Source organism: Peromyscus eremicus, chromosome 13, assembly GCF_949786415.1.
Source record: "Peromyscus eremicus chromosome 13, PerEre_H2_v1, whole genome shotgun sequence".
Taxonomy (NCBI): Eukaryota; Metazoa; Chordata; class Mammalia; order Rodentia; family Cricetidae; genus Peromyscus; species Peromyscus eremicus.
This window is the reverse complement of record NC_081429.1, coordinates 53,456,019-53,479,180: the sequence shown is the minus strand read 5'-3', so window position 1 is coordinate 53,479,180 and position 23,162 is coordinate 53,456,019. Positions and strand designations below refer to the sequence as shown.

The 23,162-nt window shown below is 45.1% G+C and overlaps 1 protein-coding gene across 1 annotated transcript in view; it reads right to left on the bottom strand.

Moving 5' to 3' along the window:
* Satb2 (SATB homeobox 2) overlaps positions 1 to 17,390 on the bottom strand; it is a 148,917-nt gene extending 131,527 nt beyond the window's left edge. Inside the window, exon 1 of the mRNA XM_059278094.1 lies at positions 17,175 to 17,390. Coding sequence (XP_059134077.1) covers positions 17,175 to 17,343 — 169 coding nt within the window. The 5' untranslated portion in view covers positions 17,344 to 17,390. The remainder of the gene's footprint in view (positions 1 to 17,174) is intronic.
* Positions 17,391 to 23,162: the final 5,772 nt, after the last annotated feature.

Sequence of the window (23,162 nt, the reverse complement as noted above, 5' to 3'; positions counted from 1 at the left end):
GTGTGTGTGTGTGTGTGTGTGTGTGTGTGTGTGTGTGTGTGTAATACATCTAGGGCATCTGAGAGGCAGGTCTCAAACACACTACTTATTTTTCCTTTTTAAATATGAGTAAGGATGTCATTTTACAGAGGGGGAAAGACAATCATTTCTTCAATACTTTCCAGTAAGCATTGTTCCCGACACTAAAAAGTATTTCTTCAACTAAAAATGGCACTAATAGTGACTGAACAGAGCCTATCACTGAATGGAACTAATGAAACTAATAATCACTGGATGGCTCATCATATAAACAAGAGTAACTGACAGCATTCAGCAGGCCCTCACAGCAAAAGCCCGGCCCAGGTGGCTCCTCTTCAATTAACTGAGACATGCTCTAGGTATAAAATACTCTCGATTTTAATGACTTGTTGCCCAAAAAAAAGCAACCAAAGTCATTGCATTGTAAACATATTTTAGAAAATGAATTGCATGTAGAAATAATATTTGAATAAACTGAATTAAACACACTGTTAAAATTAACGCTGTTTCTTCAGCTTGTTTTAAGTGGGGCCGTTGGTAATCACACAAGCGCCTTGTATTAAATTTCCGTCAGCTAACGCTGCTGTACGCAGTCTGCCAAACACCAACACACACAGGGCTTCTCTCACACGGGACAAACTCCCCACAACACTAAGGCAAGTATGTGACTGCCCTGGGCATTGCTCGCCCCACCCACCTTAGTCAGGTAAGGATTTTTCCTTTGGGTTCCAGACCTTAGGTGAGGTAAGAACAAAAGCCGTTCTCGTTTCCCTCCAGACTCCCGAATGCGATTGCCTCTCCTCTACACTAAGCACACCACAGACAGCCACTTGATTCGCAACGCTATAAACTAATTCTCCGTCTTTACTAAGGGCTCTGCCACCCCCTTTTAGCGTTCATGATCTTCAAGGGATGCTGCCATGCAGGCATGGACAAACTGAGAGGAGCTAGTAGAATCTCCCAAGCTTTGAGTGTTTCGCCTCAGCAGGGAGAGAAGAAAGCCACCAACCCGAGATGTTCGTGGGGAGACGCTGCCCCCCGAGCTGGAGATGGACTCAGCCTGCCCACCACATTACACCGCCGGGCCCATCATGCAGCCCAGCGTGGATAACTTTACTTTCCCCTCAAATTTACCCTGTGTGAAAAGGTTATCATTGACCTCGGCTAATAAACGAAGAGTCTGCAATGATCAGAAAAGGACACAGCCAAGGAAGAGCAGATCAACTCAGGCCATCTGAACCCCGAATTCTCTGATGCTATTCCAAACCCCGCCCACAGAATCCTGACAACTTTTAGTCCACGACCCTTGCCACTCGCTACACCCACTGAGCAGCCTGTGCTGCGGGTTCAGTGGATGTTTTGAGGACTTCCGGTTGTGGGTACCATGCTAGGCCTGAAACCGTTCCCAGAATGAACTTCTGTCCTTCAGGTATTACAAACAAGGAGAGAAGAAGAGTCGCCCCCAAGGGACGGACTCCACCCTCCTTCCTGGCCCCTCGGATCGGAGGCCATCCTCATTCTTGGAACTGCCCACACAGTGATAGCCGAAGTGATAGCAGGCCTGCCTTTCTGCCCCCTCGGGGCTCCCAAAGGCCACCCATTTCAGGAAAGAAGGCAGCCACAGGGCCACTCCTTGTCCTGGGGCCTTCACCCATCTGGTCCTTATCACCTAAGAAGGTCCGGGGCTAACTGAGGGTTATAAAGGCTGTAGACAGCCTCTCATATCTGTTCTTTGCATAAACTGAACCTGAAGGGAAATACCTCCATAATAAAGAAGTCCCAGACCAGGCCTGGAAAGACAGAAGCCATTTACTAAGTGGACTTAATTCGGGGCTTCCAAAGACTGAGAAGAAAGAAAGGGCCATCTTTTTCCTGTTACAATTTACTAGGAAAATAAAAGGGTTTGCTTGTATAATCTCATCTCTCTCTCTCTCTCTCTCTCTCTCACACACACACACACACACACACACACACACACACACACACACACACACAGAGACAGAGAGAACAGGAGTAAGCTGGACAACATTCTATCCTTTTCTTCCTACCCTAAAACAATAAAGCAAAGTGTCAGTGCCAGAATCACAACCAAAACAGAAAACAAAACTAGAATTCTCTTTTACCTCCTGGTTGGGGCCACAGCCAAAATTTCAAAATGAACCAAACGTGTCTTTCCTATAGTACCTTGCTCTGGCCCTGTGGTGGCCTTTCCTCCTCTCTCAGGTATGACCTTCTGAGGTTAAGGCAGGCACATTCCAAACCCAGCTGCGCGCTCCCCCAGGGGATGATGTGGAAATTTTCCGAGATTAATTGATAAAAAGATGTGACACTTTAGGCGTGGGGGATGCAGCTCGGGGGTAGAGCACTTAGCGAGCATGTACAAGGCCTACAGTTCAATCTCCAGCAACATTTGTTTCAAAAAGACATTCCGTTTGGCTCTGAATGGCCTTGTGATCACTTCATCTCTTCAGCTATACACTCAGGCCTCTCCTAGTAAGGGAGACCGTGTAGAGAAACATCCCTGTGCTTCTGCAAACCTCAGGCATCGACTCACACAAACTTAAAATGGCTACCCAGCCCCGCAGGCTGTGGTCTTCTGGGGCCACTGAGTGCACACTCTGGGACTGACTGGAGCATCAGTGAGCACGGTGTGACTGTATAGTCACATTTCCTTCCAAATAAGCCTGGTGGAGGAAAATGTCAGACAGTGTTCCAAAAACTAGAAATAAAATAAATGTTCATCAACTGTAGGGGTAAAGGAAGTGTATCGTTTGAGTACAAGGGAGTCACCCAAGGGTCCACAGGTCCACCTGGGGCCTTTAAGGCTCCCTCCTGGTGCCTCAGGTGCCAGCATTTCTTCCTGACCTTGGGTTGGTTTCATTTGTCCCTCAGACAGAGGTGGACAGCAGCCAATTCTAGGAGGTCTACAGAGGGAGGGTCACTGTCAGCTCTGCAGAAACAACCCTGAGCAAACAAAGCCATATACACAACAACCTGGTTTCTTCTCCACCATGACTCAGGACTGGACCTCCATCCCCCACACCTCCCCGACAAGGAAAAGGTTCAACAAAAAAATCTCCTAATACATCTCCCACCCTCCCACTGTTTGGGAACACAAAGGGTTGAGAACGATTACTAGGCAATATTTTACTCTCAGAATTATTTGGGGTAAAATCAGATACTTTTTCAACCCCTGACGCTGATGCTAACCTTAGGAATTTAGTGCAAAAGTAAAGCCAGGAGTAGGTGGGTATGGAGTATGGACACTGGCCCCTCCCAGGTTCGGTATGAGCCTCAGAAGAGCAGGAAGGAGGGCTAGCCGGAGCATCCTGTACCTCTGCTTCCAGGCTGGTCCTCGGGGTTAGACATCACAACTCAACCTGAAGTAAGTCTGCAGAATGAAGGGTAAACATCTCTCCACTAATTCCCACAGAAATTCAGTGGCAGGATCAAGTTAGAAGGCGGCAGTTTGAAACCAAGACTTCACAGGCACACAGAAGGCATGCTGTGGTCACTTACCTAAATACTAAAGAGGGAGTTACACCTGGGAACGCTGCCATGGCCAGCTGAACCCACGGAACTAAATCCCCGGATGTCAGCGACACCTGGCCTGTGGCTGGCTCAGAGAGAGGCCCAGCTTTAGACAAATCTCCACTGTGCCACACCCCACCTCAAGCCTGACCTATGGTATGCCCAAAATAAACAGTGGTTCAGTTTAACAAAATGCTAATTCCATTGAGACGTTAATCACCTCTATTAATAAGCAGTGTGGACTGTTCCCCCCGCCCCAAATTTCCCAGCTGACCAATTGTCAGCACCACTGTGGGCCTCCTGCACTGGAATGAGCATCAGCCACAGGGAATACTTTCTAGGAAAAAGACAGACGCAAGTGCATTCAGGAGCTGGTTTTCCCTTGGGCAGAGGAAGCTGGCCAGACCACGAGGCCATGCGTGTCCACGGTGGGCAGAGATTGCTGGTGTATGAACGAGGGCATTGCAGTGGATCCTGTGTGACTAACCACGCTGCGCTGGGCTCAGGGGCTGCAGATATCACACACACCAGGCTCAGGTGCAGAGGCAGGGGGTCAGCAGTCCCACCATGTCCTACACTGCAGGACTGCTGCATCCTTCTTAACTTCGGATATTACAGAAAAGTTCAAACCCATGACATATGGCTTTAAGATACTTAATTCAAAACTAAAAAAAATTAAAAGTTCTTTTCACCCTTGTTAAAATGCGCACATCAAAAGATTCACTGGGGTGTTAAAAGTGATTGTAGCATAGTTCAGTAATATATGGATTCCTGTCTTCTGTCTAAATAAGATTTTACTCTGCAGGTAGGTTTCTAGGAGGGTAGGCTTGAAGACACATTTATGAGGACACGCAATTGTCTTTGCCCCTTCTCAATACCCGGGGTGCAAAAGCTATTTGCTACTTAGAGTCCCAAAGGTCAAAAGAAGGGAGTCGACAAAAACTGTCCTTAGACTATCTGCTTCATTACTTTGAGTTTTGAGCTCTGCCTAAGTATTAGTTCATCTAATTCAAACAATTCTTTTAAATCTTTGATTAATTTCTCCAGCGTGGTGTTAAGGAAAGGTTAACTGTGCTGAGGTTTTCCAGCAAGGAATTAATAAAGGAATCAAGCACTCACTCTCGATAAGACAAGACTACCTATATTTCTAGTGGGAATATTTCATGGCACAAGCATGTTTCCTTTAGGGAGTTTAACTCGGAAAAAAATTATTAAAAATTGAGATCAAGCACTGGTGGAAAGCCTCAAAGGAAATCATGAGAGTGGAAAGATTTCTATCAAATAAAAACTGAAAAGTAAAGTTTTTATATTAAAAAAAAAGGTTTCTCCTTCAAAAAAAAATTCTACTATGTTTAGGGTTCAAACAGCAAAACATTTATGGATATTTAACAGAAATGTAAAAGAAATGATCACTAGGAAATAAACGAATGAGGACTCCACAGAGCTGAGCCTCGGTGGCCAGCCAACCAGCATCCCCTTACCCAGGCCCTGACTCTCACCTATCTCCATCAAATGCCTGTAGAGAGGGGACAGGAACCAAGGCCAGACAAAGTCAGAATCATAGTGTGCATCCTCCAGTTCCCTCAGGGGACCATGAGATCCCTGGCTTACAATACAGAGGTCAGTACTATTACTGTGACTTAGATGGAGTTAATAAAGCCAGGGAAATAGGCTCTGGTGGAGTACTTCCCAGACTACACATGGACCTGTGTAATTTACAGCAGGTATTTAATAAAAACAGAAGACTAGTATATGTTTTCTCTCTGTAGTTCTAAGACAGTCTCTTTATAATCTATGTATTTCTAAAAGAAAATATTAAATTTAATTACTTTTAAAAACTAGAGAAACTGTGTAAGCCCTGCCTATGAAACCCACTGAAATTCACTCTCGTTGCTTTGTTTTTCTGAGACACGTTTTCACTCTCTAGCCCTGGATGGCCTGGTACTCACTAGGTAGAGCAAGCTAGTACCCCTGCCCCCCAAAAAACCAACTGAGTGATTCTCCTGCCTCTCAAGTACTAGGATTACAGCAGGAGCCACCAGGTCCAGCTTGACTATGGTCAGTCAAAGGCTGCTGCCCAACAAAGGAACAATGTGATTCCATTTTTTTTTTAACTAAAACGTTTCTAAAGTCTATGATTTGTTTCCTGAATTAAAAGTGAGATGCCCTTGCCCTAAATAAAATATAAAATTCTACCTTCCTCCAAGCAAAAAGCCCTAGAACACTTCAGTAGTATTCCAGATATCTACATCTCAACTTGAAAAAAAAATTTCACTTCCCCTAGATTACTAGATTTAGAAAGTCTTTCATTTCTGAAGTCATCCCTAAGCCTCACGCCGAATCTCAGCATGCCGCACCACTCTAATCTCACAAGAATAACGCAAAATATCAAGCAGACAAGCCCAACATTAAGGAGAGAAGGATTCTGTGTGGGGTTAGCTTACAAGCCTAGGTGCAGGTTTGTGGGCACACTAGAGCAGGGCCCAGGGAAGAGCAAGGATTCTGTCTCAGGACCACGCTGCCAGATCTGAATGAAGATGGGTGAAAAATGAATGCACATACCAGCTCCCAGGAAGGCCAGTTCACCTCTCTGTTTCATTGACAGAAGGATCGACAAACAGACCTGTTTTCAAGACCAAGCCTGTGTTTATTACATATAAGGCTGGCTCTGAGGAAGGTGGCTTCCTGAGCCCTTCCATCAGAGAGACAGAGAGCCCCATCTCAAAAGCCTTCCTTGGTGAAGAGGCATCGTCTCTCTCAACCTTGCTTTCAAGCTATACATCAATCTTTAAGATAATTATGTTTGACAGAATAGAAGCTCTCGGCAGTTAACGTGTTTACAATAAATGCTTAGTTTGGGTACACGGACTGTATTTCAGTCTTACAAATATCAAACACAAACCTACAAGGGTCCCATTATGAAGCTGAGAATTATTTTGCTATAAATCTTTTTATTGGAGAGCCAAGGGCTTTACTTTGCAGCTTGTTTTCCACTCACCAACTGGAACAGTGTGAAGAGAGGTGCATTGATATCCTGACCCCGTGCTAATTGGGATCTCATACATTTCTACCAGACAGTTTACAGTCATCCTGAACATTCCGGTTGACTCCAATTTCCCATGCCAGCAAAAAACACAACCCAAATGATCCCACTAAAGGTGCATCACTCCCCATCATTCTTTTTCTCCCCAAATCTCTTGGGAACTAATGATCACTGGCAGACTTTCAATGGTAAGCTCCAGTTTCGGGTGGAGAGTATAAGTTAACCATAAAAATGTGCTTAAGGCACAAACTTTCTATATGAACGAGCCTGTAAATGGAGTTAGTTTGGCTGAAAATTACCTAGACATTCATTTGAGAGGGGCAGAAAAAAAATCAGAATCACCTTATTTACCCTTGAAAAGTGACTATCTGAGTCTTCAACACGGAATGACTTCCCATCCCAAGAACAATTTTCTCTCCTTGGACTCCGTCGGCCAAGGGTTCTGAGTCTCCTGATACCATTTTGTCAAATCTAAGAGACAGAAACTTGTCTGAAGGTGCCTTCTGACCTCAGTGAGGTCAGCAGTTCAGCACTCCCAGCTCAGCCCACCTCTGCCTCCTGAGGGGCTGCTCTGCCATGGACCACACCATCACTGACACTCTGGGAACTTGTTAGCCATGTCCTTTCATTTCCACTTACTATGTGATGAGATGTTAAGACAATCCAGTTCTAGCCTAGTATTAACATACAGAAAAGACCATCTTAAGAATTCAGTGGAAGTGGATTTTCCAAAGTAAGATTGGAAAATTCAGACATTTCAGACAGAGATTCAAATTTCTTTTCTTTCCATCAATGTTACAATTGCAAGTAATATAAATAAAATAAAAGGTAACTCTCAGCTTCTAAAACAGTAGTCACTGGTTCATAGATTTCACAATTTCATAAACAGATAAGAAAGAGAAAAAAATATTTTCATTCCATTCTCAAGTTAATTTCTTTCCCGTTCTTATCAAAAGCACTGGTTTATAATGTGAACTAACGGAAAATTGTTTAAATCACCTAAAACAATCATTCCTTTCTTAAAAATTAAAGATGCCCCTTCAAGCCTTGACTACTTAATTGCTATTTGCTCGGGAGAAGAAGGGAAACCTTGAGAAGGTGGTGGTTGTATGAAAGAAATGCCACTTTTTATTGTACAACAAAAATTCCCTCTGAGGCAAAAAGATGCTATGCCAAGTTTCACCCAGAATTAATGTTTAGGTTCCAACTGTAAAGCCCAGAAAAAACCAGAACCACTAATAGATGCTTAAAGCTCAGTCCTGTTAGGTATGTAAATGGAAAACTGAAAAACCTTTGCTGACAAAAGTATTTTAACGAAGGTGCTATTGATGAAATACTCTGCACTACATTAAATTTTAAGCTTTTTTGTAAAATCCCCTCTGAAGGGGATAATCCCCGGGCTGGACCAGACTCCTGGACCCTCCACCACAGAATATACCACCAACCTCGATTCTTCATGCTGCAGCTCACAGAAAGATCTTATCAAGTAATGACCTCAAGAAAATGTTTAGCAATTGATCAAAAAAATAGTCCCTTCTAAGCGTCTCAACTGAGTGCAAGCTTGGGCTGTCACTGTGCTAGGGGCCTTCCGAGCTGGAGTCTTCTGCTTCGGCATGAGAGGCGCTGGCCTAACACCCCTGCCATTACCAAGGTTGCAGGAACTGTTGAGTTTCCCAGTAACAAACTCAACCCAGAGTGACAACTTAGCTACTTGGCAGCTGTCTGCTGCTATTCCCTCCTAGAAGTTACAAGTGTGGTCTGGGGGGGTGGGGGTGGGGGGACAAATGGATATGCGTAATAGTTCAAAGGACTGAGAATGAAAGCCAGATGCTCTGCGTTCGAGTGACAGTCCACACTACCTGAGTGACAGCAGGTAACATCAAGACAAAGAAGGTCGGCTCCCCCATGTTTAGGGAGAAGAAAGACAGGTGTGGGTGGCCCTCAATCTTCTCTCCACAGTTTAGCCTCCTGCGGACTTTGGGAGGAGGAGCTGGCTGGGACCTCACCTAGCTCTTGCTTACATATGACAAGCTGTAGACATTTCTGTAGACATCAAGCTCCACAGATTAAAAGGGTCACTTACACCTCAGGTAGAAGTCACGAAAACGTCATATCCTCAGGCAAAGTGCACACTTGTGGTGTCTGGGCACAATCCCATGGGCTTTTCTGTGGACTTCCCAGGGAAGGCAGGCCAATGCAGATCTCAGCTAATAAAACACCACAGAAGACGAGAGGCACTCTGGGTATTCTGCATCGTCTACAAGCCTAAAAATTTGTACACTGTGTGACAGGTCCACCTCATTTTTCTTAATGATGTTTTTATTATTCCTTCACTCAATTAAAGCAGAAATGGATATTGCATCTTCTGACTGTATAATTGTTATTGTAATCTGTTTTCGATCACTGCTTGGAAATGGGTCCAGAACAACATAAAGTCTCTACTGCCTCAGAAGACAAGTCATTTTCTTTTACTACGACACTTAAAGAGACATTTATCATGTGGCTCTGTTACCATCTTTAGATTATGACAAAAGAAAGTTTTGTTCTATTGACCAAAAATATAATGTTTCAAAAACACAGCAATTTTAAGAGTTTTATATGAATGAATGCATTTTTCTAATAAGCTATCAGCAATATCAATTTTGGCTTTCTTTATTTGTATAAATACTAGAGCAGTGAAATGCTTAATTTTCATGCTGACATAATCAGAAAAATATTAAAATATGGTTTCCTTTTTTTACTGTATGCCTTTGGTCATTTCTCCAGGGTTGTGCGGTTCTCTCTACAAAGAAAATATTTTCTTATGTAAAATAAAACGATCAGTAATGACAGAACTGATATACTCAGTTTCCAGCCATGTACCAAAACCAAGCAAGGACCTTCTGAAGGAAGAAAAGGCGAGACTGCCATCGATGTGCTGAAGCCCTAGCTGTTCCTGTGAATGCCTGCAAAGCCTGTCAGACTTCAGGGTTTTAGAAAACACTCTTATCTGGAACCCATTTCTACCCACATCTGTACAAGTCTTCATGCAAACAAAGACAGGCACTGAGCTCTGTGTAACCATGAGTGGGCAGCAAACACTGCTGGAAAACGCATCCACTTTTATAACAGCAGCTCCAAGTTCTAGCCTCTTTCTTTAGGGTTTTTAATCTTTCTTTCTATGTTAATACCACAGTTTAACAACCAGTTGTGCAAAAACAGAACTCTGTTGTGATAATAAGCCAACTGGTTAAGAGGAGAAATCATTTTGCCTCATACAGTAACTAGCAGGATCAGAAACAAGTAAAATTGAAAAGCAGGCTTCCTCAGAGGGTTTTACTAGAGCAACAGCTAATGGCCATGCCTACTGGCCACCGGCATGACTTGCTGAGAACTGTATTTCACGGTTTACATTGTTGACACTTTCATTAATGGAGCTGGGGTTTGGTTTGCTCTGCTTTGCTTCCTTTTGCATTTTCACCCATTGCTCTACCTGTAATTCTAACATCCACTAGATTTGTCTTTTTATTATTATCGTTATTTTAGGTTAGCAAAAATTAGTGGGTTTCATCATGGCACCTTACATACATCTATCATTGCACTTTACCCTCCTTCTGGAACTTTCTTATTTGGGCTTTAGAGGTATAGGCATTAATTTTAAAATAGAAGCAATAAATTCAGTTGCCATAACTGCACATCTAAAACATATTTATATATTTACAGCTTCTTATCTGGCTTGTTGTTAATGTGCAATTAAGTAAAGCTTCACAAACAACAGCAAAAGACAGAGTAGATGACATTTTCTAATGCCTTTTGTGCCACCTAATTATACTTACTACAATTTTTTAATCATTTGCAATTAATAAATAAAATGATTCTGTTAATTAAAAATACACACACACACACACACACACACACACACACACACACACACAGAGTATACACATAGTGGTTGTGTTCCATGATTTTGAAAACACTATCATGGAATTTTTTGTTGTTAGTATCTGTGGATTTTTGAGATAAAGTCTTGCTGTGTGGCCCAGACTGGACAGGAACTCAACATTTGGCCCAGACTAGCCTCAAACTCAGAGTTCCCTGGCTTCAGCCTCTCAAGTGCTGATATTACAGGCTTAAGCCACCATGCCCAATGTCACAGGACATTTTTACAGAAACACCATGGTCTGCCAGGCTTATGGAGTGCATTTCCACATAAAGGAAAGAAATACACGTTCGGTTGCTCGTCAACAATAAAAGAAGTAATGTTTCTTCGGAAAATGGAGAAGAGCACAATGTAGGAGCTACACCTGGGCCTTTAAAAACCCCGGAAGTCCTCATCTGACTTTTGTTTTAACGCACACCTCGACTGCACTCAGACGTTTACTTTGTCTCTGGAGATGCCAATCACTTTATCCATAAGCAGCAGGATGATGAATTCTTCGTATTTAAAGATCTGTTCCTAATACTTAAGACACTTTCCAAAGCTCTCCTCTACTTTAAAATAAAAGAAATTCTCAGCTCACCTTACTGGCTCACTAAATTAATGCTGAAGAGCCTCGACGTCTGGAAGTGAGGAAAGATGTACACAATCAAAGCCAGAAGAGGGAAATCATTCCTTCTCAAATTGCCATGAAGAAAATAAGGAAACGAAAAGGCAAACTCTTCTCCATTTTTTTTTTCAGCTAAGTAGAAAGGTCTCCTACTCGAAACCATTTTCAGTTATCTCCCCCCCCTTTTTTTTTTTCAAAAAATAATGAGTTAAAATGTATGGGTTCAATCCAACATTTCACTGCTGTTCCTGTTCTCGGGGAGCAGGGGGAAGGGACAGGCTGCCAAAGCTTCTGAGATGAGAGATTGGGCTGCTAATTTCCCGTTCACAAAATCTAAATTCTCCTTATGCATCTCTACAACTCATGAAATAATATGAAACAGTACTATATCACTGCAAATGGAGACATTTTTATCAAAATAAAGAGTGACGATGCCAACATTTCATTTGTCATCTCCTCTTGTCACTTCTCACTGACAAACTGTTACACATACAACTTTTCTCAAATGCTCTGTCTTTAAATATGTTCCAAAACGCCGCTGTCCCTCAGGATCAGGGGAGAGAAGGCATGAAAGCTACTGTAGGGAGTACACATTTGTCATAGAGTTTTCTAGAGCCTACTTATTAAGTAAAAACATGTAACTATCTTAGTGATTTGCATGCTTCCCGCTAGGAAGACTGGCTTTTAGCATCCTGAAATAAAACAAGCTGTGGACATAGTTTATATACCAAATGAAGGAATTATTCATTTTAATGGTAAGAACCTAGATCAATTTTTTATCTCAACAGAAACCAAAACATAACTCTCAAATGATATATGTCTCCAAAGAAAATGATACAATATGGAATATATCTAACCCTGTTAATGTAGCATAGTTCTTAAATACTAATATAAACTGTTTTTCACCGATGTCTTATTTTTGCAGATGAGGAGGAGGAAGAAGTAGCAACAATGTTTCAAATTACCAAAGTAAAGCCACCACCTCACAGCTGTCTTGCCAGCAGTACCCAAAAAATCACCATAGTCTTGCCCCAAATAACTGATTTCCTTGTCCTTAAAATTACTCAAATTCCATATTCTCCGATATCTTAGAAATGATCATTAGTCTATTTTCTCTTCCTATGGAGAAAGAGAAATTAAAAAAAGGAAAAGAAAAAAAGAGTCAGTACAGGAAGGATGTCTAGGATGTACAAACTAACTCTGCTGGTCACAACCTCCAGGAAATTAAGATATTGCTTATTTTCTGCACCAGATTAAAAAAAAAAACAGATGCTTAAGGGACATCTCTGTAGTTTTAACACCACACACACACACACACACACACACACACACACACACACACACACACAGGGAGCCACTGCCACAGATCTTCACTATATAATGGTCAGTGGGTTTCTGCTGATGGAACATGAAACTTCCAAAATTACTTGAAACACCAAATTACACTCAGGACTTTGAGGGGCGGATACCCTATGTTCTGTTTAATGTGTATGTTCCATTGCATATATTTTTTTAACCAAGTATGTCTTTATTTTAATAACAGGCCAAGGGCTAAAAACACTTTGGGGAAGAGCTATTTTTCTACCTCAGCAAAACTACAGAGGACATGTTAGACTGCTAGATGACCCCAAAGCCTAAGTTCATACTCTTCTTAAAAGACCTTAAACCTTTAAATTTAAGAGTAATAATAGTGTAGATAGGAGAGGGAAGCCTTCTCTCTTGAAACATGGAGTCCTCCCTACAAACATATGCTCCAACTGCCAGTGTACCTTATGGCATTCATCCTTGGAAACAGAGCTCTCTCCATTTCCCAATGTTGACAATTCTATTTCTAAGTATTTTATACATTTCAATATTATATAAATATCTCTACTCTTTCCTATCGACACTTCTCTCAGACAGTAAAATTATTGCTCCTCTACAGCTAATATCGTGTCTACACCTGACCTGATCCACATTTCCTTGACTCTTAATGGAAAAGGAAATGCTCCACATGTAGACACTTAAGCTGACTGTTGTTGTAGTAGGTGATGTTGGGCTCTAAACGAGGCCCTGCCTAGCAATCTTGCTCACATTTGCGGCTGTTTGAATGGGTCAAGAGTGTGCTGCATACTATGCTGTCCCCTTGCAGCAAGACGGCTGTGTTCTGGGGCAGGCCTGGAAGCAGGGGGAACCCTCTACTTCGGGCAGTTTTGCTATCGGGTAACCTCAGCCAGCAGTTCTCCAGTAAAATCCAGCGGTTTGTTTTAAAGCAAAATGTTTTTCAAAAATACGCAGTTTTTTTCCCCAGAAGGAGCAGGTATTTCAATAAGACATTCCCAGTGTTTAAGTGCCACCCCTTCCCCGCAAAAAAACTAGAACATTTAACACCCCCCCCCTTTTTAAAAAGCATTAAAAAAATCACAGGAAAAAGAAAAATATCAAAAAGATTTCTGATGTTTAATGCCTCCTATCAGCAAATACACCATCTGGTATAGCCAAGTGCTGTTCATTCAGTTTAAATAAAGCTGTCTGAAAGTTCTCCTTGAAGCCAAACAGGAAAAAGTGAAGATGCTTGGGTTAGCAATGAATGGAGCACAATAGTGTAGTGCTGTTAAAGTGCACTGGCCAGCCCCTCCACAGTCCAGGAAAAGGCACAGGCCTGGCCTCCTCTGCAAACTTCCCTGGCCCCACTTTCATTTTGGGCTGTAGGTCCCCTGGCTGGCAGAGGCATTCCACACAGCAGAACTGTTTTAGGGCTCAGGGTCACCTGATTCTCAGTTAATTCATCTTTAATAATCTCTTCTTTTTCTAAGTCTTCAAATAGATCTCTAAGTTTTAATCAACAATGTCGCGAATATAAATTTCCACCATTAATCATCCTTTTCCCAAATCCTTATGGAGTGAATTACTAGCTGAGAGGGGACGCCAGTTCTAGTGAGTGAATGTCACCCAGCAGGGACATAAAGCTGTCAGCACCATGGGGCTCTTGCCTGTCTAAACTCTCTCCCAGTCTTCATATGGTTTTTAAAGAGATATTAGCCTTTTTTTCCCTCGAGGACCCTCTACAAAAGCTGACTGCCATATACATCCGAGCACTTTTACCTCACTACATACACGCTTTGAAAAACACAACATACATCAGAACAGCAACATCCATCCGACAGAACAAAAATGGTGTCCCCGCTAATGGGCTTCTAAGGCTGACCACATTGTAAACAAGGCACTGAGTTTCTTCTTAAGAGACAACTTTAGGGCCTGGGAAGGAACACCCACACACACACACACCTCAACTGGTTCAAACCAGACACTACGAGAATGCTCCCCCTTTCTGTATGAATATCTAAGTCTCATCAAAAATCCTAACAAGTTCCCACTCTTTAAAAAGGAGAACAGCAACAGAATTTACTCTTGCAGCCAACCAAAAACATTTATCTGGCCCTGCTTATCAAAAGCGGAGGGATAAATTGCTGTTTTACTGAGCAACCAATTAACGTAATGATTTCCCCTATTTCTGAGAGAAGAACAATTTTCAGGACGAACTCTAGAGAAACAAGGCATGCGCCCCCCAATACTGAGCTCTGTGTACATATGCCCATCTTCATGGCCTGGACAGAGTGTGACAGACCCGAAAATGATAATAAATGACTCAGCTATAAATAGTTTTGTGGTTATCTATGTTTGTTTTATAAAGAAAATTCAACAAAAGATGTAGGATGGTAGAAAAACAATCTAATTTATCCTATGTTAAAAGAAAGAAGTTTTAATTAGGAAGTATTTCTAACTAGAAATATACTTTGAACATTTTTTAAATTTGGAATATACATTTTGAAAAGGCTTGGCTTTCCTCCAGTCTATATATGATTATAGGTTTTAAAGAAATAAAATTATTAACATTTTAGTATACATATGGAAACTTTATAAACTGAAGCCAACAAAATAATTATTAACGTTCAATAAAAAAGCTTCTCACTACAAAATTTTATATTCTAAGTTTTTATATTTTGAAGGTCCCTAAATTAATTTATTTCCAAAGAATTTCTAATGCTATAGAGAATTGAGCTTTCTTTGAAAGTTTTTAAAAGTCCACCATATGCAAATACACCACATACACTCTTGCTATTAAGTACTACAAATGTTATGTGTTAAGGTAAAATGCTGCCATTTCACTTCCAGCTTGGGAGACATCTAATAGGACCCTCACTATTTCTAAATTAAGTGGAGCCTCCAAGATGGTGACTAGAAGTTTATTGAATAAATCTATTATTCTTCACAAAGGCAATAATTTTAGTGTGTATCAAATTTAGAGCCCGTGGTCAAATGCAACTATAATTTCAGAAAATCTGCAAAGGAACTACCATTCCACACTGAAGGTACCCTGACCAACAAACTAAGACAGTTTCTTTCATAGTTCAACATGACATGAAAGAAACTTTGTTAAAGGCCAGCATGATTTCTAACAGTTACATTCTAAACTGTGGAGAGACCTCAGAAAACTCAGAATGTGCAGTGAAGTAACAAAAAGAGACAGAAATTTTAAGTCCAAGATTTTTTCTTATATAAAAGGAGACTTTCAGAATACACTTTCTCCAAGGATTTCCAAAGCTGTTTGCACCAGACAGAAGCAGCATGTACAGCATCCCAAGCTTGGTGCTACCTATCTGTGATGTATTTCTCTCCATTATGTGCATAAAGGTGATTATACAACAAGGCTCAAGGAATTCATGAACCCCACTTTTGAAAAATGAGTCACAGAGCAATCCGGGCTCTTTTCTTTTCTTTCTTTCTTTCTTTCTTTCTTTCTTTCTTTCTTTCTTTCTTTCTTTCTTGTCTCATTAAAAGTATATTTTCATATCTCTAAATGGGACTTTATAGAAGCCAGCTCATGCTTTCAAAACTTTAAAAATTGAGAGGAAGGTTCCTTCTCAAGAGAAATGTCCAATTAAAAGAATTAAGGAAAGCCATTCTTAATGTCTACCTACCACAAAAAAAATAGTAAAATAATTAAAAACAGAGAAGTGTCATCTTACTAGGTACATGGAAATGTTTCAAACTATATACTCCAAAATTCAATGTACACCACATACACGGGGAGGTGGGACCTTATCACCAAGCTTTACCATGGATTTCTATCACTTTATGCCGGTCAACATAAAGAATTACATTAAACATATTGCTGCTGAAAACATCTGGGGTGAAGGGGAATCTTGGGCACAATAAAATTAAAGGAATGATTTATCCCAAACAAAAAAGTCTGAAAGCCATATAAAATTGTATATTTCATATTTAAGAGACAGCCAGTTAACTGGCCTGCAACCCAAAAAAATATTTCAGTACCTAAATTTTTCTCTGGTCTTATTTTGTAAGATTACTTTACTAACCACTTTTAAGGAAAGTATTTGTAGAAGTAATGAAAACATCAAAAGACTGTCTCTAAATGATGCTTAAATCTTGGGTGGGGAGCAGCAGGCAGCAAATAAAGCGGCTTGCTATTTTTCTCCCAATTCTCTAGTTCCTTACAAAGTTATAAATGCCTGCGTCTAAACTCTGCAGACAACTTCAGCATCAAATCCGCTAAGAACATAATGGATTCACGGCTGATCCTCCGTTTTCCCTAGAACGTATTTTTCTCTCAGCACACTGTCCTGGCTACAGAACACCAAGACCACCTGTCCCTGCTCTAGCCTGATGCTCCCTCCCTGCCCCACTAAAAATCAAGGCTTAGAAGCTCCAGCCCTACAACAGATCCGAGGCAAGGCAAAGGAGTTAAACACGAAAGAGCTCTCTAGGAAAAGCTAGAAACAGTTAGCTGGCTGTGACACAGACCTGCCAACACCTCGGCACACGGTGGCAAAGTGCCCAAAAAATGCCACCCTCTGGGTAAACCACTTTCTTGTTTTAACTCGAGATGAAGCTACTACCAGTTGCGGAGAGCCGACTAGGGCATTATTTGGCAACCTGGATTTGACTTCCTGTAATCCTACACCGAAACAGCGCCTAATCAACCTGAACCCTGACACCTAGGCCATTATCACTTGGCCTCCGGCTGCGCGCACCTCCCAGCTCCAGGCTGTTACCTCCCACGGCCTTGGCCACCGCGCCGTTGGGCCTCCCGCGGGCTCCCATGGGGCTGCCGTTCTGCTCCAGCCGGGCCACCTTCACCGGGGGAGGCCCCTTGACATCGGGGCTGCCGCTCCTTCGGTCGGGGCTGTCCCGCAGACACGGGCTCTCGCTCCGCCGCTCCATGCTGCTCCGATTTGGAGACAAAGTTCCCACCGGCAGGTCGCAATAAAACGCGCAGGGACCTAGGGAGGGGGCGGAGGGGAGGGAAGGGGGAGGGAAAAAAAAAAGAGGGAAAACCGCTCACACACGTGATTGACGATCAGGCCAGTGGCAGAGCGCTGCACAGCAGCCACACAAACTTCCTCCCACGCTTCAGAAGGGTCCCGAAGGGTCCCGGGGTAGCGGGTCCCAGTCGTGCACTGGAGGCCCCAAAGCTGCCTGGAACTTGAGGTGCTGAGACCTGCTCTGCCGCAGGTCCCCAGAGTTTGCCCTCTATGGCATGGACGGAGTCGGAGCTCACAGCACTTAGTGCTCCATTCATAGCGGGCAGCGCTGGCACTAGCCCTTCTCCTATGGAGAGCCCCCCGCCCTCCACTTGGGAGGGGGGGTCGGGGTTTTGAAATGAGAGTACTTCAGAGCAAGAGGTCCCCACCCGGCCTGGGAGGGAGCCAGGGCATACACGGATCCTTAAGCAAATTAATTGCTAGATAAATGTGCTGTGAATGGCCAGGCAGGAGCCAAAGACTTGATCAATAGATCCATGGAATCCCCGCTTTTTACCTTTATGGATCAAGTACACTAGTGCACTTGTGTACACACACATACACACACACACACACCCTTTGCACAAAAAAATTAACTATAATTTCACGGGAATGAGCATCCCAAACATTTTGAGGTTTGTAGAGGCTATCCTCCATCACAAGATTACAATTATTATTTCGGAGAATTCTTATCTTCATCTGATCCTGAGTGCTTTTTAAAAGCCAATAAGCATTAAAACATAAGAAAAAGAAATTTAGATCGTTGGGTGCAGGAGCAGCCCCCATTAATCCTAATTTCTAAATCTGGGAAGTTTTTCTCGGGGTCCTTAAGCGCGCAGCGCTCCACGCAGTTCTCCGCACTCTTCAATTTTAGAGGAGTGACCCGGAAGAAGGGAAAACACCTGATGAAACAGCGCCCGAATTGTCACTGGCACCCGCGAGAGGAAGCCCCGAATACACCTGGGGCGCTGAGAATCCTCCGGGGCGCTGCGGACGCTGGAGAAACCTAGTCGCCACGGGTACCGAAGAGACGAGGTGGGGGTGACGGAGAGGGGAAGGAAGAATGCAAGAGAGGTAGGGAGTGCGCCGACGGGTAGCGAGAGAGGGTTCCACGGCACTCCCCGGCTTCGCCTAGGGACGCGTGAGAGCCGGAGCCGCGATCAGCCGGGGAACTTAGCGCGCCCCGGGCTTCCCGAACTCCGGGCGCGGCGCGGGAGCCCTCGCCCCAGCGTACTTACTGCTCACGGTCTGTCTGAAACTTGGCTGGCTGGGGCTCTGTCCATGGAGCAAAAGTAGAGAATCCAGGGTGGAAAGTTTCTGGTGATCTGCAGTTTTGTCCTAGTCTTCCTTTCTCTTTCCTCTTTCCCCTTTCCTTTTCCTCTTCCCCGGGTCCTAGTGTTTAAGGTCCTGGGTCAGGGTGTCTTCTGTTCCGAGATGGTTGTTATGATGATGGGGGGTGGGGGGTGGGGGGATGAGGGAGGAGGAGGAGGTGGAGAGGGAAAGGAGGACTCCTCCTAAGGGGCACCCGAGCGAGCGGGGGAGGGGACGGCAGAGGAGGGGGAGAGAGGGGGCTGAAAGAGCCTTTCACACCTTCGGGAAGGAGACCGGTTCTGGAGAGGAGAAAGGGCTGAGGACTGGGAGGCTGCGGCGGCTGCCGGCTCGTACCGCCGCTAGCTCCAGAGGAGGCGCGGCCGGAGCCGCGGGGACCGTGCCACCAAGAACGGAGAAGGCGCGGAGACCCCCGGACCGCGCGCAAAGAGAAAAACGCGGCGGCCGCCCAAGCTGTCACCTCCAACCTCTCCCCTCGCGGCCGCCTCTGCCAGAAGCCAGAGCCGGACTCACTGACAAGCCGCAGAGAGAGACACACTGAGAGGGAGATGATTATTAGTTGCGTTGAGTCATCAGGCAAAGTGAGTCCTTTTGGGTTGTCCTCGGTTTCCGATTTCTCCCCCCCCTCCCCCTTTCGGTCCCCAGATCTAGCGCCTTCAAAATAATAATTTGGGGTGGGGGTAGGGGAAGTCTCTGGGTTATTTCGGGATGGGAATGGGGGGGACGGATCTAAACCCAAGCCAGACTGGTCCACCGCAATGAAGGAGGGGAGTGGGGGGCGGGGAGGAGGGCTGGGGAGGTTGCGGGGGGAGGGGGGGCCCCGCCTGGCAGGAAATTAAACATCAATCAATCAATCGCTGAGAGCACGGCGACCCAACGAGCCGGGCTGCGGAGGAGGCATAGGGATAGGCGAGGGGGTGGGAGGCAGGGAGAAAGGAGGAGGAAGGGGAGAGTCGGCGGTGGGAGCGGGGTGGCAAGGACCTCATGCACCGGGCGATGAAGGACGGATGGCTGAGGACTGAGTGCGGCGCGAGGCGGTGGCCACGGCCGGCGGATGGGTGCGTCTGGGCGCGGACGAACGCCAGGGCCCAGGGTCTGGTCCTCCTCCTTGTGGCAAGTCCAGGGAGCAGCCGCCTCGCCCAGCCCCGAGGCGCACTCGTCCCGGCGCGCAGGCTGCGGCGACCAGGCAAGGCGCAGGGTGTCGCGGCTCGCCGCAGGGGCGCAGACTGGCGCGCGGGAGGCGGCAGCGGCAGCCTCGTCTCCCGGCTCTGCTAACTGCGCCCGAGTACTTTCGACTTTGGAGATAGGAGGGCGATCGCCTCCCCCACCCACCGCCTCCGCCCACCACCCACCGCCTCCGCCCCTCGGAGCAACTTTTCTCGGTGCGGGCGAGCTCCCCATCAGCTCCGAGCCGGCCGGCCGGCCGGCTGGGCCCGCTGCGCTCCTGGCCGCGCGTAGTGTGGCAAGGGGGAGAAGGCCGCTTGCTTCTCCCGGAGATCGGGCGCGGCCGCGGGTCCGAAACAATAGCCCGGGTATCCCGAACGCCTGGAGCGAGCCTCCGCCCGCCGGGCTGCGGGTGGCACTGGAGCGAGGGTGGCTCGGTGGGCGCGGGGCGGGATGCATCCCTGCCACTCTGGCCACGCGGGCGGCGGTGCGAGCCGCACCGCTCGGGCCGCCCGGAGGCCAGGACGCGGTGCCGGCCCGGGGCGCCCTCGGGTTGCGGCATTGGGGCTCCCGAAGACCACCGAGTCCGGGCGCCAGCAGAGGCCGAGCCGAGCCGCGGGGACCCAGCCTGTCCCCCACGAGCCAGGCGGCGCCGGCGCGTCCCCAGCCAGTCCCTTTAGGGCTCGGGAGCTGCAAACTTTTGCCGACTCGCGAGGCCCTCGCCTCCCGGCTCCCGCCGCGGTGCTCGTTTTAAGGTGGCGCGAGCCCTGGCCGCCCCAGCCCGGCTCGCGGCCGCGCTTTTGTCCTGGCCGTCCGGCTGGGGCGCGGACCTCCTTAAGAATAAGCACGTGGGCAGGGGCCGCGGCCCCGGCGAAGCGCCGGCTAGCGCCGGGGCGCCCGTCCGCCGCTGGGACCTCCGAGGGCGAAAATATGAATCAGTCCTCGCCGGCCTTCGGGCCAGGGAAGCCCCTTGAACCCGCGGCGCCTCCCGTCCCTCCTGGGCACCGGGGTCTCCCTCCTGTTCCCCAGGACCCCAAGGACTCAGCTTCCACGGGTTGCCAGAGCCACTAGTCCCCCTTAAGAAGCGTTGACTGTACGGCGGCGCCACAGGGCCAAACTAAATTCGGTTTCGGGAAAACGCGCTCGGGGCAATGCTCTAAATCCCGGCCTTGAGCTGGGCCAGTGGCGGTGGCTTTGGCGAATAGTGCTGCAGACCGGACTGCTTGCTGTCCAGTCGCTTTGTCACCTCGCTTTCCCCCCCCCCACTCCCCCTCCCCACCACCATGCCCCAAGGGCCCCAAGCTCATGGCCAGCGAGGCCTGAGGGCTTCTGAAAGAAAAAGGGGTCCCCAAAACGAAACCTGTCCCCGGCCTAGATCTGGGTGCCCAGGACTCGCTCAGTTCCACTCCCAGGAGCCACCCACCAACTTCACCCGAATCCCCAGGCGACTGGGCAGCTGAGCCACGCAGAGATGGGCCAGCAGGGTAGGAATCCTCCGCGGAGACACCGCAGTTTTAGGACGCCTCTTTCTCTGCCCTGATTTTTCTTCCTCAAATTCCGTGCCCCACCAACATACCCAACCAAAGGGGCTAGAGAAAATTCGAAGCCCGTGAAAGCGAAGTGACTCAAGTAAATAAGCCAGTGAAGGTAGCTAAAAGGGTTTGGGAAGCAAAGAAAGAAACTGTAAGTTTGATCGACAAACTTTAAAAAAAAAAAATCTGTAATAGCATATCGAAATGCGAAAGAGGTGTTTCAAAAACTTAACTATCACTGTCAAACTTAGCCTGTTTTTAAAATGAGAAATGCATATATCTTATTTATATATTAACAACAATAAGTCCCCCGTTTCCTTTCTTACCTTGGTGTTGAAACTGCGGGATGCACCTCTGGCCCAAACTAAGAAGAATTGATGATATTAGGACTTCAATACTTCTGGGGGAAAAAAATGCAAATCGTTTAGTGGGGATCTTTTTTGTCTGATTCGTCAGTATTATTATATCTGATGATGTGAATGGTTGGAACGATTCTATCCTAAGTCATTAATGAGCTATTTTATAAAAATCACAGTCGGAAAAATCTTCCTTTGCATTTTCGTAGGATCACATCGCTAACCTCACAGGCTTGTGTCAACAGCATGATTATGGACTTCAGCTACACTCTTATAAACAACACAGCAGTATTGTTAATCGGTTAATATTTTATAAAGTGTAAATATTTTATTATGCTTTGAAGGGAACTATTGATTCTAAATTATTAAAACCCCTAGAAAGTCTATTTAAATAAAGTATACAATTAAGTACAATTAAATGTGCATTGTGGCTAAATTCTGCACCCTTTCAAATTCATTATTTCTCTTGTCTATTTTTGATAATGAAAAGAAAATCTACCATTTGGGACAAAGAAAGTCTAAGTTATTTTAAATTACATTTCAAAAAATAAATAAATTACATTTAATATACATAAAAATGTCAAATTCGATGTTATTACCAAAATGGTACTTTGAATGTTGGCAGATTTATTTTTAGTAGGGCATTTTTCAAATTTATCTCGTTTAGCAAAAGGAGAATTCTAGAAAGTTTTGCCAAGTCTGCCCAGTGTGAATTTTTTCCTTTAGTTTTGTCCCTAATAAAGGCCTTTTCTGTTTCAAGTTCCATGTGCTTTTCCCAGCCGTTGACTCATTTCAACTAAAGCAATTACTTCAAACACTTCTAATCCCTCCAGTAAGATATATCTTAAATAATACTTTCACAACTTCTGTTATGATTTTCATTTTAAAAAAACAGTTAATAAATATATTTGATGATGATTCAAAAAATTGTTTGGTTTCATTTTGTATTCCCTAGGACGGTTTAGTTCCAAACATTTTTTGAAACAAATCACACTTTTTAAAAATGGTATAAGTACGTTTGTCTTTTTAAATAAGTAATCCAAAACTTACACACACACACACACACACACACACACACACACACACCGCATTAGGAAACAGTTGCCCCCATGCTCAGAACGCGAAGTTGGGGGGTGGGGTATGTTTCCTCCGTTTGCTGCTGACCTACATTTTTTTGAGGGTGATCTACACAGACTTTTCTAGGATTCTGCGGGCCCTATTTTTTTCCCTTATGTTAAGTAGTCAAAGGTCGCGTCTTTCACAGCCACGCTGTTATTTTTATTTATTTATTTTAAGCAACAACAACAAAAACAAGGAAACTTCCTAGGCTCGGGTTTAATGCGCATAGTTTTCCTTTC